Source organism: Sus scrofa, chromosome 10 (genome assembly GCF_054392235.1).
Source record: "Sus scrofa isolate SSC_HxYL_T2T_F1_AM1 chromosome 10, Sscrofa_HxYL_maternal_Yorkshire_Landrace_v2.0, whole genome shotgun sequence".
NCBI lineage: Eukaryota > Metazoa > Chordata > Mammalia > Artiodactyla > Suidae > Sus > Sus scrofa.
The window spans coordinates 14848899-14864983 of record NC_139392.1 but is presented as its reverse complement, the minus strand read 5'-3'; the positions used below and the strand labels follow the sequence as shown (position 1 = coordinate 14864983).

At 46.8% G+C, this 16085-nt stretch overlaps 2 protein-coding genes across 16 annotated transcripts in view; one reads left to right on the top strand and one right to left on the bottom strand.

Annotated features, from left to right (window-relative positions):
• Window positions 1-13970, bottom strand: part of LOC146398809 (uncharacterized) — a 34283-nt gene extending 20313 nt beyond the window's left edge. The window contains exons 1-4 of the mRNA XM_084980957.1: window positions 13943-13970; window positions 12796-13890; window positions 12511-12582; window positions 10500-10606 (exon numbers count right to left, since the gene is read on the bottom strand). Coding sequence (XP_084837083.1) covers window positions 12971-13890; window positions 13943-13970 — 948 coding nt within the window. The 3' untranslated portion in view covers window positions 10500-10606; window positions 12511-12582; window positions 12796-12970. The remainder of the gene's footprint in view (window positions 1-10499; window positions 10607-12510; window positions 12583-12795; window positions 13891-13942) is intronic.
• Window positions 13309-16085, top strand: part of RGS7 (regulator of G protein signaling 7) — a 373292-nt gene continuing 370515 nt past the window's right edge. For 8 of the 15 annotated variants that reach the window (XM_084979240.1, XM_084979237.1, XM_084979235.1 and 5 more), the window contains exons 1-2: window positions 13309-13481; window positions 14361-14498. Coding sequence is in view for 12 of the 15 variants with exons in the window: in XM_084979237.1 (XP_084835363.1) it covers window positions 14421-14498 (78 nt within the window). In the remaining 3 variants the exon portion in view is untranslated. Of the gene's footprint in view, window positions 14023-14360; window positions 14499-16085 lie in introns of those variants that run through there. The other 7 variants (XM_021064374.2, XM_021064372.2, XM_021064373.2 and 4 more) reach the window with 3 other exon arrangements.

Genomic DNA, 16085 nt, shown 5'->3' with positions numbered 1-16085 from the left:
ACATTCCTTCTTCCCTCTCCTCATAAGACAAAGTGTATTTATTATAATGTCCTTGGATTGAACATTCCAAAGTGACCTTCATCAAAATAGTCAGACAAATGTCCATCGACAGATGAATGGATTAGGACATTCATCTTCATCGATCTATAGATCTATAGGTATAGATATATATGATGGAATAGTACTCAGCCATAAAAAGAATGAAATAATGCCATTTGCAGCAACAGGGATGGGCCTAGAGATTATCATACTAAGTGAAGTTAGAGAGAGAGAAATGCAGATACCATATGATATCACACATATGGAATCTACAGAATGGCACAGATGAACCTATCGACAGAGCAGAAAGAGACAGACATGGAGAGCAGACGTGTGGTTTCCAAGGGGGAGGGGGATGGAGTAGGACGGACGAGGAGTTCGGGGTTAAGAGGTGCAAACGCTTACATTTAGACTGAGTAGATCATGAAGTCCTGCTCTTTCGCACAGGGAATTATGTCCAATCCCTTGTGATGGCACAGGATGAAATATAATATGAGAGAGTGTGTATAGATATACGACTGGGTCACTTTGCTGCACAGCAGAAATGGACAGAAAATGTAAATCAACTATAATAAAAATTAAAAAAAATTAAAAAATAGTCAGACAACATATACTTAGATGAAAGTTATTTCACCAGACACATCAATTTGCTCTCTTTCTTTTTTCTTTCTTTTCTTTTCTTTCTTTTTTTTTGGGGGGGGATGTACCCTCAGCATATGGAGGTTCCCAGGCTAGGGGTTGAATCAGAGCTGTAGCCCCTGGCCTACACCACAGCCACAGCAACGCTGGATCTGAGCTGTGTCTGCGACCTACACCACAGCTCACGGCAACGCCGGATCCTTAACCCACAGAGCAAGGCCAGGGATTGAACCTGCATCTTCACGGATTCTAGTCAGATTCATTTCTGCTGAGCCACAATGGGAACTCCCCAATTTATTCTTAATGGTTTTTTAAAATCAGTTTCTTTTTCTTCAGCTGTTTTATTTCCTTGTTCTCCCTGGGGAGAAGTGGTAAGTCTTGCCTTCTTTCTGTTTTGAAGGAATTTCCCTGTAGGTTTCTGTATTTTATTTCTCTCTTCTCCTTCTCTTACCTGATATGGGCTAACCATGATTTATGCTTCTCTTGTGTTTTCCAGTTTTCTAAGTATAATTTATAGGCCTTAAATTTAGTCTAGTCATGCTTCTTGGAAGAATAAGGCTTAGGTATATTGTACAGCGGTGTCTTGGTTAGTGAGAAAAATAACTCCCAGATGTGTCAAGGCCAGATCACCAAGTGTCACTGCGAGGCTCCCAATGCAGGAGGGACAGGTGGCATTAATCTCCCTGCTAATCAAGGGTCGGGGGTCAGCGGTTTTGCTCTTCTCTCCACTGTGCTATGTCTTTGGGAGCTTTTGTTTCAAACATGAAGACCTCTTCTCTTCTGTTCCCCTGGAGTGCTGAAATGATGCATTTTCATTCACTCAAAACCAACGTTCAATGCCAGTGGGAATTAATCAATTCTAGACCACGAAAGGGCTCTGTGGATTCCTAAATGGCTCTGACTGTTCTTGATAACACGTTAGAGGAATGAATAGGGCAGCCCATGAGGACCGAAAGGAATGCCTCTAGGGCCTTGATCTGTGGTGTTCAGGGAGAGTTTTACTCCCATGTGGCCATAGGCTGGGAAACTTGAAAAAAACTGTTTTCCAGATATCTAGTTGATGGGCTCTGTAAGTCAAAGGCAGATAAGATTGATTTTTCATACCTTGAAAAACTATCCCTGGAATAACCCACGATAAGAAAGAAAAATAGGGAGTTCCTGTTGTGGCTCAGTGGTTAACAAATTCTACTAAGAACCATGAGGTTGCCGGTTCGATCCCTGGCCTTGCTCAGTGGGTTAAGGATCCGGTGTTGCACATGAAAGTTCCCAAGCTAGGGGCTGAATCAGAGCTACAGCTGCTGGCCTGTACCACAGCCACAGCAACACCAGATCTGAGCCGGATCTTTGAACTACACCACAGCTCATGGCAATGCCAGATCCTTAACCCACTGAGCAAGGTCAGGGATGGAACCCTCATCCTTCTGGATACTATTTGGGCTCATTATGGCTGAGCCACCACGGGAACGCCCCATCACTACTTTTCCAGCAGTGCAGTTTGAGACTGCATTATTTTTAGGGGGCATGTGTGTGGTTGTTTTGAACACTATTGCGTTTGCTTTCAGCTACAAACCAAACAAAACCCAAGTATCTTTTTCATTTGAACTGAAGTTCAGCCATATTTTGTCCATCCTGCATTTAGCATTAATCTGATGGTCTCTGATTTAGATACAGGGCTTCTTAAATTTCATCTTTTATTTGCTTAAAGTTCATCCTTTCAGCCTGCCTCAACCTCCTTGGGGTCTGCTGCCCTGATGCAGTGCATTAGCTGTTCTTCAAAGCATTGTGCCATTTATAAATGTGAGAAGTGGGCTAGTTATAGCCCGACTTGAGTCATTGTGGAAGCCCAGGTAGTTCAGGGAGATTCTGAGCTCAGAGCTCCGAGTCTTCCTGATGAGGTGCACCCTGACCAATGAGTCAACTCTGTTCGCTCACTTGATGCTCATTCTGCTATGCATCCAGTGAAGTGCTCTTTGAGCCCCCGCCTGCCTTCCTGTTTACAAAGCTTTCACAAAACAAACTGTCCAGTGCCTCATGCGTGTGCCTCCGGGCAGTCCTCATCTGCCAGCCAGAGGTGGTGCTCCCAGAGGGCTGTGTGGCACTGCGGTGGGAGGAGCCTCATGGGCTCTTTGCGTTCCCCACTCTTCTCTTGACGTTTTCAAAACTCATCCTCTCCCTTTCTGTGCTTTTGTTTTTGTTTTTGCCATGCCTGTGGCATGTAGAAGTTCCTGGGCTGGGGATTGAACCTGAGTCACAGCAGCGACAACACTGAATCCTTAACCTTATCAGTCACATCATCTGCTTTCTTTCTTTCTTAAAAGGTTCCACTTTTATTTTATTCTATTTTTTTATTTTTGGCTACCCCACCACATATGGAGTTCCCCGGCCAGGGATCAGATCCTAGCCAATGCTGTAGCAACACCGGATCCTTAACCCATGGTGCCTGGCTGGGGATCGAACCTGCTTCCCAGCACTCCCAAGATGCCGCAGATCCCAGTTGCGCCACAGCGAGATCCCCTCATCTGCTTCTGGTTGCTTAAATCCTAAACTTCCCAGCATGGGCTGCAGGGTCTTTGCTGTCTGGCCGCAATTCACATACCAGCTTCATCTCCACCACAACCATTCCTTCTGTTTGAAACCATTCCTATGAAACTTCTTGCTGTTCATCAAACACTCATCTTTTATTTCTACATCTATAATTCAGCACATGTTATTCCACCCACCCAAAATGTTGTTGTTTTTATTCCTCCCCTTTGCCCATCTGGAGATTCCTATCAGTTTTAGAGACTCATACAATAAATGTCCTGGGCTCCCATTTCTGTGCTTTCTTAATGCTCTACACTCACATGCAGTGTACACATCGCCCGACTCACCCATCTCTTCTCAGCTGGACTCCGCCTTGGGAAAGGTTTGTTCGTCACCAGAGGCCAGCAGAATGCCTGGTGTGTTGCAGGGGACTTTGACGTGTACTGAATACTATTATAGAACTTTGCTATGGACAAGCTCTGGGTATCAATCCAATTTGTGCAGCTTCTCTCTTAGGTCTGGTCCGCTGGCTCTATTCTGCAGTCATCCTTTCTCTTCCAGCTTAAAACGTTACTGAGGATTTCACTTCCAAATTCTCTCAGTCACAGTGGCTGGAACTTCTCTGACTCTGGAGATAAATTCCTTAAGACAATTGAGAGCTCTTTTATTTCTTTCATCATCCTGAGTCTCTGTTGCCTTTTACAGCCATTAGCACCTAATGTAAGAAGCATTAGACTTGGAATCTTCAGATTGGAGTTTAAGTCCTGGCTTTAACTCTGCCGTGGGAACTTGAGAAAGTAAGTTCACTTCATTGAAGCCCAGTTTTTCCCTGTTGTTTGAGGATTATCTCTTCCATGTTTATTGTTTTAATATTCTAATCATGTCCTCTCTCATTTCTAACTTGAAGACTGTTCTTGGTTGGACTTAGGAAACTAAACAGAAGATGAGTTGATCTGTGTTTTCCTATTCTCTGGGGTCATGACCTCGATGACTCCCATGCAGCCGCTGGATTCTGCATTCGAGCATCTCAGCACCAGCCCTGCTGAGAGCTGCAGCCTTGGCCTGTTCTCACCAGGCTCAACCCTCCTGCAGGGGCTCTACTCTTCCGTCTCTCGTTACACCTTCCTGATTCTGACCCAGTCTGGTTTTCACCACAGGCTAGATACTGCCTACTGCCTGCTGGAGGGACTGTTTTCAATCACTCCAGCGACAGCTGCCCTGGTGTCTGACCCAAAGACACAATGGTCTATTTCTAGGCCGGTGCTTCTGATATGATCAATAGGACGGCTTTCAGACTGTCTTTGTTTGCCTTTCAATAAAAAGATTTTCACAGCCAAACAAAGTAAATAATATGAGTTCTGTTTTTTTGTTAAGGACACTGAGGCTTAGAATGGTCAAGTCACTTCCCCAACAGGGCAGAGATTTTAAGCAGTGGAGTCACTCAAAACTCTGAATTTTTCCTTTTTTTTTCTTTTTAGGGCCACACTCACAGCATATGGAAGTTCCCAGGCTAGGGGTGAAATTAGAGCTGCAGATGCTGGCCTACACTACAGCCACAGCAATGCCAGATCCTTAACCCACTGAGTGAGGCCAGGGATCAAACCTGCAACCTCACGGACACTGGTTGGGTTCGTTACTGCTGAGCCACAGTGGGAACTCCAAAACTTAGAAGTTCTAATGCTTTCTCTAGTCCTGCTCCAACATGCCAAAAGGGCAGGGACAAAGTCTCAATACCTTCTATATTATTTCCCAAATTTATATAGTCTCTCACTCATAAGTACTCAACAAATTTGCCAACTAATTGAAAAGTATGTATAACATTTAAAAATCATGTCATTTTGGAAGTCATCTATATCAGAATTTAAACATTTCCACAGAAGGAGTGTTGTGATAGGATTTCTTTTGTGTTAAGGATTTCTACTCATCTTGTGTGAAAGTTATAGGGTTTATGCTGTTTTAAGCTACTCTCATTAGCTAAAAATGGAGTCACAGTGGCTGATGTGAACTTTCATATTAGTTGTTTCGAAACATCCTCTGTAGGACTGCAGGTGTCTGAGTAGTAAACTAAGAGTGCTAATTTAGATAAGGGATTTATTAGGCAAATTGGGATTTATGTCATTGGAACTGGGGGGTGACTGGTAGAGATAAGATTGAGATAAGATCACCTGGAGTGTAGCTGTTACTCCTATTGACAGACAGAATTTTTTTTTTTTTTTTTTTGAGGGCTGCACCTGCGGCATATGAAAGTTCCCAGGCCAGGGGTCGAATTGAAGCTGCATCTGCCGGCCTACACCACAGCCACAGCAATGCCAGATCCTTAACCCATTGAGCAAAGCAGGGATCTGACCCAAATCCTTATGGATACTAGTCGGGTCCTTAACCCCTGAGCCACAACGGGAACTCGCAGACAGACCTCTTAAAACCAGATGGCGGAGCAGGGTGGCTCTTTGGTGGAGGACTGGACTCTGTGCTGCTGAAACTGTTCCGGGGACGCTGCCCGGGGCTCCCTTGGAGCAAAGGGTGAGTCCCCACTCAGACTTGTCGCTTGTCCTGAGCCGGGCTGCTGGACCCAGGGCCGCTGGACCCGGGCCGCCTCCTCCCCAGACTCCTCCGCGGAGTGATTCAATACCCCGGTCTGTTTTCCCACTTGGCCTACCTGGTCTTCTGAGCTGATCATGTGCAATAATCTAGCAATTTGTGCATTGAACTGGCTGCATTTCGTGTGTCTCCAATCCTGTGATTCTCACATGGCCTCACCTCTGGGTCCTGACAAACAGGAGAGATAAATAAACTCCTGACAAGGACAAATTGTAGTTTTTGCTCCTCCCTGACCCGCCAGCCCTCGGACCTTGGTGTGGGAGTTCTAATGAGCAAGAGAATGGCCATAAAATAGACAAAAGTTGGTAAAAGCGGAGACTCGTTCATGAATGAGAGTGTCGTGCCATAAATCACTGTGAGTGGACTACAAAGAGGAAGGTGTTTCTTAAACATCTGTCACCTGGGATAAAATTTTTTAAACCACTTTGCGTTTTTCAGTCTCAAATCGATGATCCCGTGAAAGGCCAAGGTAACATGTGAGCGGCGGAATCCCTTTACCCTGTCCTGCTCTTTGTGCTTTGCAGCCCTGTGTCACTCACAGCTCTTTCACACAATGAAAGCCTCAAATGAATACAGCGCTTTCTTCTGGAAATTCGAAATGTGTTCTCCATGGCACCGCTTAATTGAGTCTCAAAGCATTTCTCTGTGGAGTGGGCGTGCAGGGGGAAAAGGAGTTATTCTTTCCCTTTGTGACACAGAGAAAAGAGCTGGAAGAATAGATCAGTCCCATCTACTATGCAACCGGATGCTAATTCCGTTTCATTCAAAGTCAGAGACCAGGTTCCCCTCGTGCAGCCAGTCTTTCAGACAGAATCATGCTCAGTAAGTCAGCAAATAATTCCTCGGGGCCAACTGTATGTCTGATTCTGTTCTCAGGGATACAGCCGTGAAGAGGAGAGGAAGCATCTCTGCCTTACAGAACCTAGATTCCTTCAGAGGGAGGCAGACAACAAACGCCATCAGCAGGTCAGTGGTACAGTGTGTTTGCAGGTATAAACGCTGTGAGAAGCAAATAAATCAGCGAAAAGGGAGGAGGCGTGCAGGGAGGGTGATGCTCTCCAGTAAGTTCCTCTCCGAGGTGTCCCTGAGGAGGTGTCTGCGCAACGTCTAAGCGGAGAGGACGGGGCTGGTGCAAATACCCTGTGGCGGCAGCAGGCTTGGAATGTTCAGGAAACAAGGAGGGCAGGGTGGCTGCAAAGGCGTGAATAAGGAGCCGGAAACTGAGGCCAGAAGAGGTTACCTGGTGTCAGAGTGACAGGTGTCAGAACGAGGTCACAGGCTAGACCCAAATCCAACAGGACTGGTGGCCTCATATGAAGGGGGAAATGTGGACACAGAGAGAAACCTAGAGGATGGCGGAAAAGACCCAGCCTTCCTTCCGAGCCCCTCACAAGCCACCAACCCTGGCCGACCCCTTGACTTTGGACTTGGCACCTTCAGGGCAGTGAAAGAATACATCTCTGTTGTCTAAGCCACTCGGTGTGTCATGCCCGTTAGCAAACACAGAAAACCGTTTTCAATATTTCAAAAACATCAATCAAATTCTATTGTGTCTAAGATAAGACTGGAGTTAAAGACAACAGCAACAACAACAACAACAAAAACCTGAAATGTCATTGTCTGGGGGTGGAATTCTACTTATCGGACGAAGTAACAGCACTTTTACCGGCTACTCGGGAGTTCCATCCAGCGTGGAAAATGGATGCATTATCGCATTCTACAACTGAATCTGTTTGACAAAAATATTTCCAAATACAGGGCCCATGTGGAAAATGAGAAGTGATTTTGAGTGATGATAGCTGAAGATCACATACTTATATGGTTTTGGAAAGAAAGCAACAGAAAATCATCCTAGAATATCCATGCTGTTTTGCTGTTAGCGACATAAAAGGCCATAACATAGGCGGAGGCAAAGCACAAAAAAGAACATATGAAAACTCCATGTTCTAAGATCCAGATGGGCTGTGGAAGATGATCTAGTCTAACTCTGTTTATATAGGAAAAAATATGAGCTCTATAGAAATGCTGAGGGAATGGACACAACTGTGTTTCCAATATATCGTAACGCAAAGGAGGAGTTGTCTAATGAGGCTTCACAGTAATAGCAGGAGAAATGGTGAGATGTGCTATTCCTGGAACCTTCCTTCTTGGTATGTGCCTTGCAATGGGAAGCAGTCAGAAGCACTTGAATCACAAATGCACAGAGAGAAAGGTGTGAGTTGTGTAAGTAGCAGGAGAACAGGTGGGGTGAGAGATGAGACAGACGATCGAATCAAAGCGTCTTGGTGGGAGACCCCTGAATTGTTTTAAACTCATACCGTGGCTAGAGGCACTTTTGCATCTTCTTTCCACGGGGCTTTAGAGAGCCATAGAGGCATGTTTGAATCCAGGCTCTGATATTTACAGGTATGTGGTCATCCTCGGGTTTCCTAACTTGAATCTCAGTTTCTTTGCATAGCTTGTAGGGTAAATTTTGTCAAAAATTGTGAGAATTTAAAAAATGTGTGGGAGGATTATAGACACAGATTATGTTTAGGTATAAATATCGATACAGTAGGAATCCAACAAATGGTTGTCATTAGAGTAATAATAACTTATTATTATTAGAGTAATAATAATTATTATTAGAGTAATAATAACTTATTATGAGTAATAATTATTATTAGAGTAGTAATAATTATTATTAGAGTAATAATAACTTTCCAAATGGGTTTTGGAATGTCTTGCCTTTGCGTCTTAGTCGAAACCCTTTCCTCCACCGTCTGTACCGTCATTGGTTTCCAGGTTTTATCTTCCTAACGTGGATTTCTTGAGCAACAGTGAAAAGCATCAGGAAGACCTGGATTTGAACTCTGCCAGTCACCCCCCATCAGGGACACAGAACCCCTGGGAGTGTATTGGAATGGGGGGTGTATTATAGGAACAAGAGTGCATACAATTGCAAGGGAAGCTGGGAAAGTTACTTTCTAGAAGGAGGACTAGGAAGACCTGAGAAAAGTCAGTGCCAGAAGCTCGGAGGTCTCTATGTGGCTGGACGAGCTGAAGCTGATGGGGGCGTCTGGGAGGCCAGGCACTGCCAGGTGCGGGAGGGGCCACGACAGGAAGCTGGTCAAGGACACAAGGTTGTGGCCTTGCCATGGCTACTGCCCCTTTGTCCATCTCTTGCAATGTGTCGGGGGCTGCTGCTCAGAAGGGCTGGGAATTAGGAATATCTGGCTGTGAAGGGAGGGAGCGCCAGGACAGGCTGCAACTTTCTGGGACTGTGTGTGTGTCACCGCGTCAAACTACCAAGCCCTTCAGAAAGGAATAGGTCCCGTCTCACCTTGTTTTCTGAATTTTGCACAAACTCCTCCTTTGGCAAACTCTGCTCACATGCCTACAGGGCAGGGGACCTATGAAAAGTCATTCTAGCTATAACCGAGTTGTCGCAGGACCAAGCCACACAGGCACGTATTGGTTGTGTGGGTTGTATCAGGCAGTTGATGTAACTTTTCTGCTCTCGCCTTCCCACAGATGTATCAGTATAAAAAAGATGACAATTCTAATGACTGCTACTGGATTTTAGTGAGGATTAAATGAGATAATAATGTAAACAGTGTATTGCAAAATATAAAAATTATATATCATCATCATTTAATTAATATGCATCTACTGTGTGCATAGAAACTCTACTATGCCTGAGACATTACATAGTAGTGAAAACTAAATAGATAGTGTCTCTGTTCTCATGAAGTTGAATCAGAAACCAACGAGATATTCAAATAGACATGTTAAGTAGGCGGATGATAGACTGGATTTCAGAGAGTGGGTCTACATTAAAGGTACATATTTGGGTGTTATTCGTATTTAGGAAGCATTTAAAGGTCTGAGTCTAGTTTAGCTTACCTAGGGAGTACATGTAAATTGAGAGGAGTAGAGACCCAGAGTTCTCGTTGTGATACAGCGGAAATGAATCTGCCTAGTAACCACGAGGTTTTGGGTTCAATCCTTGGCCTCACCCAGTGGGTTAAGGATCCAGCATTGCCGTGAGCTGTGGTGTAGGTTGCAGACGTGGCTTGGATCCTGCATTGCTGTGGCTGTGGCATAGGCCAGCAGCTACAGCTCTGATTCAACCCCTAGCCTGGGAACTTCCATACGCCACAGTGTGGCCCTAAAAAGCAAAAAGAAAAAGAAAAAGAACACCTGAGTTTTACATGTGGCTCAGATCCCCAGTTGCCGAGGCTGTGGTGTAGGCCAGAAGCTATGGCTTAGATTAGACCCCTAGCCTGTGAACTTCCACATGCCACACATGTGGCCCTAAAAAGAAAAATTAAAAAAAAGGAGCATAGACCCAAAGATTGAGATATGAGGCATTCCAAAATTTAGAGGTGAAAAAGATAAACAATCAGTGAGGCTGAGAAACAGCAACTAGTAATGCAGAAAAGAAATAAAAAGGTTGATGGGATGAGAGATATAGGTAAGAGAGATTAAGAGGTAGAAGCTTCCAGGTACAAAATAAATGAGTCACAGCTACGAAGTGTACAGTGTGGGCCATAGAGTCAGTAACCGTGTAATACCTTCGTGTGGTGACAGACTGTAGCTAGACCGGCTGTAGTGATGACTTTGAAATGCAGAGAAGTATTGAATCACTACGTGGAGCCCCAGGAAAGAACACAATCTTGTAGATCAATTAAACTTCAGAAACCAACAAAGAAACTCACCGAAAAAGAGGTGGGATCTGTGGTTCCTGGAGGTAAGGGTGGGGGCACCGGAAATTGGATGCAGGTGGCCAAAAGGTACAAACTTCCAGTTAGAAGATAAGTAAGTCCTAGAGAAGCAAGGTGCAACATGATAAATATCATTGACGCCACTGTGTGCTGTCCGTGAACGTTAAGAGAGTGAAGCCTAAGAGTTCTCATCACAAGGGAAAAGCATTATTTATTTATTCTCTTTTGAAGGATGGATGTTCATTCACTCAATTTAGCGTGGTAATCATTTTATGATTTATGTATGTACATCCTTATGAGGTACCCCTTAAACTTAGGGCTGTAGGTCCACTATGTCTCAATAAAACTAGAAGGAGAAAAAAACAAAAATAAAAAAACAGACAGTGGTGTCCTGGTAATGAAGTGGAGAAAATTTTTGAGAAGGTGCGAGGGATCAACTTTAACGTCTATTGAAAAGTTGATTCTCGCGATAACTGAGAATTACTGATTCAGAGACGAGGAGGTCATTGCCAGAATTGAATGGGTTCAAGACGGAATTAGAGGAGAGGATGTTTTCGGCGTAAAAGGAAGCAGAAAATAGGGCAGGAACACGTGGGAAGTGCATCAAAGGAGATCTTACACCTGTCTATATCTGTAGCTACCGACTGATAACTTAGGTACCTATCCCATGTAAGATAACCTTCACAAGGATATAGCTATCATACCTACATGATGGGTGGATAATTAGATGGTGTATATCTTACACCTCAGGCATAAAATATAAACTGTTATCTCTGTTCCAGCTGTTAGTTTGCTGATTGACGGGACTGTCCCATCAGTGCTGAGTCTGGGTGCCCCCCCCCCCCCCGCCCCATGAGGACAGAAGCTCTATCTAGAGATGCAAAGGAGAAAGGCTGCTTCTTCCATGTGGTTCCTCCTTAAGAGAAAAGGGGTCAAACTGAGTGAACATGTCCAGTTATTCTTTCCAAACTTATTCATCCAATTCATGTCAACTTCCCAGGAGTTGACTGAGCAAAGCGGAAGGGAGAGGGGTGAAGGGGAAGAGGTAGGTTTTGGCTACAGTAAGAAAGTTAAGGAACTATTCAGAGAAGAAGCTGAAACAATGGCAAGTTTGCTGACAAAGATCACAAGTTCCAGGGCTCACAATGGGGAGTTCCTGGAGTGGCTCAGCCGGTTAGGAACCCAACTAGTATCCATGAGGTTGAGGGTTCAATCCCTGGCCTCAGTGAGTTAAGAATCTGGCGTTGGGAGTTCCTGTCAAGGCTCAGTGGTTAACAAATCCGACTAGAAACCATGAGGTTGTGGGTTCGATCCCTGGCCTTGTTCAGTGGGTTAAGGATCCGGCGTTGCTGTGAGCTGTAGTGTAGGTCGCAGATGTGGCTCGGATCCCACGTTGCTGTGGCTGTGGTGTAAGCCGGCGGCTACAGTTCCAATTGGACTCCTAGCCTGGGAACCTCCATATGCTGCAGGTGCAGCCCTAGAAAAAAACAAAATGACAAAGAAAAGAATCTGGCATTGCTGTGAGCTGTGGTGTAGGCCCCAGGCGCAGCTCAGATCTGGCATTGCTGTGGCTGTGGCATAGGCTGGCGGCTACAACTCTGATTCTACCCCTAGCCTGGGGACCTCTGTATGCTTCTCAGATGTGGCCTTAAGAAGAAAAATTAACAGACAACGACAACAGAAAACAAAACAAAAAAACTCCCAAACCCCACAAAAAACCAGTGTACAATGGAAAGATTTTGGGAATTGGGCAGGAGTGGGACATAGGGCCGGCTAGGGTGTGGGTGAGCTAGCTTGGGGGAGTCATCTCTGCGTCTAATATTTAGAACCGAGGACAGGCTGACTAAATAGCAGTGGCTTCAGGGAAACCTGATAGGCCTGGGTGGGCCTGGGGTATGCCCTGATGCACGTGGCCCCTGGGTCTGCTTGGCACGGTTGTGGGTGACCAGCAGCAAGCTCTGTCTTTACCTAGGACATTAGGAAGGGGCTGGCTTGATTGTCATACCTCTTTCTCTCCCACGTCTGGCCAGTGGGTGGAAGGCGAACTCATATTATTCATAACTTCACAACTCTGCTCCTGAAAGCCAGAGACATAAGTTCATTAGTATAACTGGGGCCAAAATGATTTTTTCTTTTTCTTAATGTCCTAATCTTTACAGAAAAATCAGTGACAGCAACCTGAAGCATAGTTCCAACTCCATCTTTGGAAACGCTAGAGGATCAGAGTAGTGGGTGAAAGTTCTTCCGAGCATCTTCTGTCGAAGGGAGAAACCGGATATTGGGGACGCACCTTCATTTTAACAGGTGGCAAGATTTTCACCTCGAGTCGGCAGCCTCCGAATCGTTTCTCTAACTTAGAAGGAAGCTGTGAACGTCGCAGGCAGCCCGGCTGAATGACTCCCTTGATCCCGGCCACTCCCTTCACTCCTAGGCGGCTAATATCGCTCCAGTCTCCTTCTGGAAGCCTAATGATCCTCAGTCCTCTGCTTGCCTCGCTCTGCCAGCGGAGTCACCGGGCGCGTGACGACACTGCTGGCAGCAAGGGGCTCCATCCCCTCCCGCACGCCTGCCTCCGTCCAGCCGCCGTCACGCTCCCTGCGCGTCCCGCTTCCACGCTCGGCTCGGGGCCTGCAGCCGCGCGCACCCCGCCGGGCGGTCGTGACCGTGGGCGGGCGGGGCCGCGAGGCCTGGCGGAGCCGAGCCCCCCGCCCCGCCCCGCCCCCGGCCGGCACCTCGGGACGCCGGCTCCCACGTGACAGTCGCCTCCTCCTCCCTGCAGTCGCGCGCACGGGCCGGGCGTCTCGGTCCCGCGCGCGCTCGTGGCCCCGGAGCCCGGGAGCCGAGCGGAGCCGGGAGCGGCGGAGCGCGGGCCGCCGGAGCCCTGTGCCCGCGCGGGGGGATGAGGCTGGCCGCGCGCTGACACCGCCGCACCCAGCCGCCGGGAGCAGGCGCCGCGGCCGCGACCTTGACCAGGAGGTAGGCGGCGGGGAGGGGCGGGGGGAGGCGGCGCCCGGCCGAGCCCCGCGCCCCGGCCGCCCGCGCTGACACCGCCGCCGGCCCGGCGCCCGCGCGCCGCTCGGGGCCGCCTGCCATTTGCTGCCGCCGCGAGCGCCAGGCAGGCGGCCGGGCCGGCTGGTCCCCCGGTGCCCGGCCGCCCCCACCGGGACCCAGGTACGGCTCTGGAGGGCCCCCCTGCCACCTGTCTCTTGGCCGGGACGCCCTGAAGCCTCCCTGCCAAGGTCGGGCCGAGTTCCGCCGTGACGCCCGGAGCCCGGTGGGCCGGGAGGAGAGGGGCCGGTGGCCGGCGGCGCGGCAGGTGCGGGGGACCCCGGGAAGGAGGAGGAAACCCCAGACCGCAGGCTGCGGGCCTCCGGATGCGCCTGCCCTCGGGGACCCGGGACAGAGCCTGGAGAAAGTGTGCTGCCACGGGGTGTTGCCTTTCCGCCCTTCCGCGGAAAACACCATCGAGTGGAGATGCGAGTAATGGGAGAGAAGAGAACTCTGTAGCATGGAAATGGTAACCGTGGGTTTTTTTTTTTTGTTTTTTTTTTTTCGGTGAGCTTCAAACACTTTAAAAAAAATGAGTATCCAGAACATCAAGTCAGTTCAAACCATCGCCAAATGACTATTTTAACGAGCAGATTCTCATTTCTTCTAATTCCCTGGGAGGACTGTAGGTGTAAATTCGTTTTTTTTTTTTTTTTTTTTTGAATTCTATTCCTGTGCTGCTTCCTGCAGCCATGCCCAGCACATAAGCATGCTCCATGTGGGGTTGGTGTTGTGGATGAATCAAGAGATGCCACCTTCTTCGGCACTGCCCTTGGGATCTCACTGAAGTCTCTCTAACTCTTGCAGGGTGGACTGCTCATTCCTGCGTCTGAGAGTGGACCACGTGTGTGTCGGTCGTGTGGTGACATGGCCCAGGGCAATAATTATGGGCAGACCAGCAATGGGGTGGCAGATGAGTCACCCAACATGCTGGTGTACAGAAAGGTAAGAATTCCCTCACTTTCTTGGAAAAAGGGAAAGGCTTGGCTTCCTACAGTTTTTTTCCCCCATCAGAATCTATATTTAAATCGTGTGGCCTTGTAGCTTCTCCCAATCCCCAGTGTCTGCACCTGTGCCGGAGGATGATCTGATGTTCTCAAGTGACGCCTGTGTAGAGACACAGTGAGGGGAACGAGGCCACTCATACTTTACCTGCTGACTTTACAAGGATGCCTCGGCGCTCAGCAATAGCTGCAAGTTGGGGGGGGGTCCTATGTATTTCGTTTGTTATGTCTATGACTTTATAGCGTCCATAGGAGTTTTTAGAAGCTTTTTGTTATACTCTCCCTGAGCATTTAGATTATAATGATTATATAAACAGTCATTTTAGAAACTAAGCACCTTTGCAGTTCTGGGGCAAGAGTGAATGTGGTTGTGAATGTCTGGGTGGTTTAATGATTCAACTCCTAACTAAACAATTCCAGTTTTTATTTTTTTTTTTCAATCTTAGCCTAAATTGTTTTTTACTTTGTGTTTTTTTAAAATGGTTTTGTTTATGGGTATTTATGTTCTCGTTCCATATGCCCATTAGATAAATCTTTGTATTTTAGTGGGTTATTTTTTTTCTTTAAACCAGTCTAGCAGGTTTATGTATTTTATAATAATGCTGTCAGCACCAAACTTCTAGACATCGAGCCCGCATAACAAAGATGTGTTTGAATACTGACTGTGTGTGCTTCAGAGTGGTTGCTTAGGTAAGGTCACTCTGGTTGTAATCAATCTTACTAAAATTTAGGAAGCAGTGTTCTTTATTTGCCTTCTGTACTGGTTGTTTCTATTGCATTTTATGCTGGAATTATTTTTCTTTAGCATGTTATCTGTAGTGCTTCTTGGGCAAGATTCCTTTAATACTAGCAACGGAAACAAGGAAATCAGACCTTGAAATCGGAAACAGTGATGAGTGTGAGCCCACTGCAGAGTCTCGGATGGGTTTGCTAGAGGACCTGGTTATGAATAAAGATGAAAAGCTCCCTCCCCAGGCCTGTACTAAAGCAGAACATCCCTGCCCATGTAGGCCATGATCAGAGGAGGTGGAAGTGATCTGTCTTTGAGGGAGTCTTGCTATTGCTTTGACATGAAGATGCTGGGGCGTCCTGGCAATGCCAGCCTGTAGGCAGTAGTATTTTGAGTACCTGTGAATGCACTTTTGTGTGTCTGGGAAAGCACATAGAGGGACAAAAATTGGAGATTACTTGCCTATTTTCCAGCACCCCGACTGGATGAATCAAGAAAATAATCCACCTGAGTCTAAATCATTGCTATTATATTCCTCCCTTGATTGAAATGACTGGATATTTGCTCATTCTGTATAGGTATGGTTCTCAGAAGAACGTTCGGGGGCAGCTCTGTGTTTTGCAAAAAGTTAGAGTGTTTTTTACTGTTTTGTATGACTCTGACTATTGTAATATGCAATCTGGGAGGACTGCAGCTTCTGTCTTTTAGGTGTGCACAATGTGGAGAGTTGGACTTTTGGAGGTGAAATTGCAGGAGTTGGCTAGTTTTCTTAGGGTCCAACACTCTATCTCTTTCTTT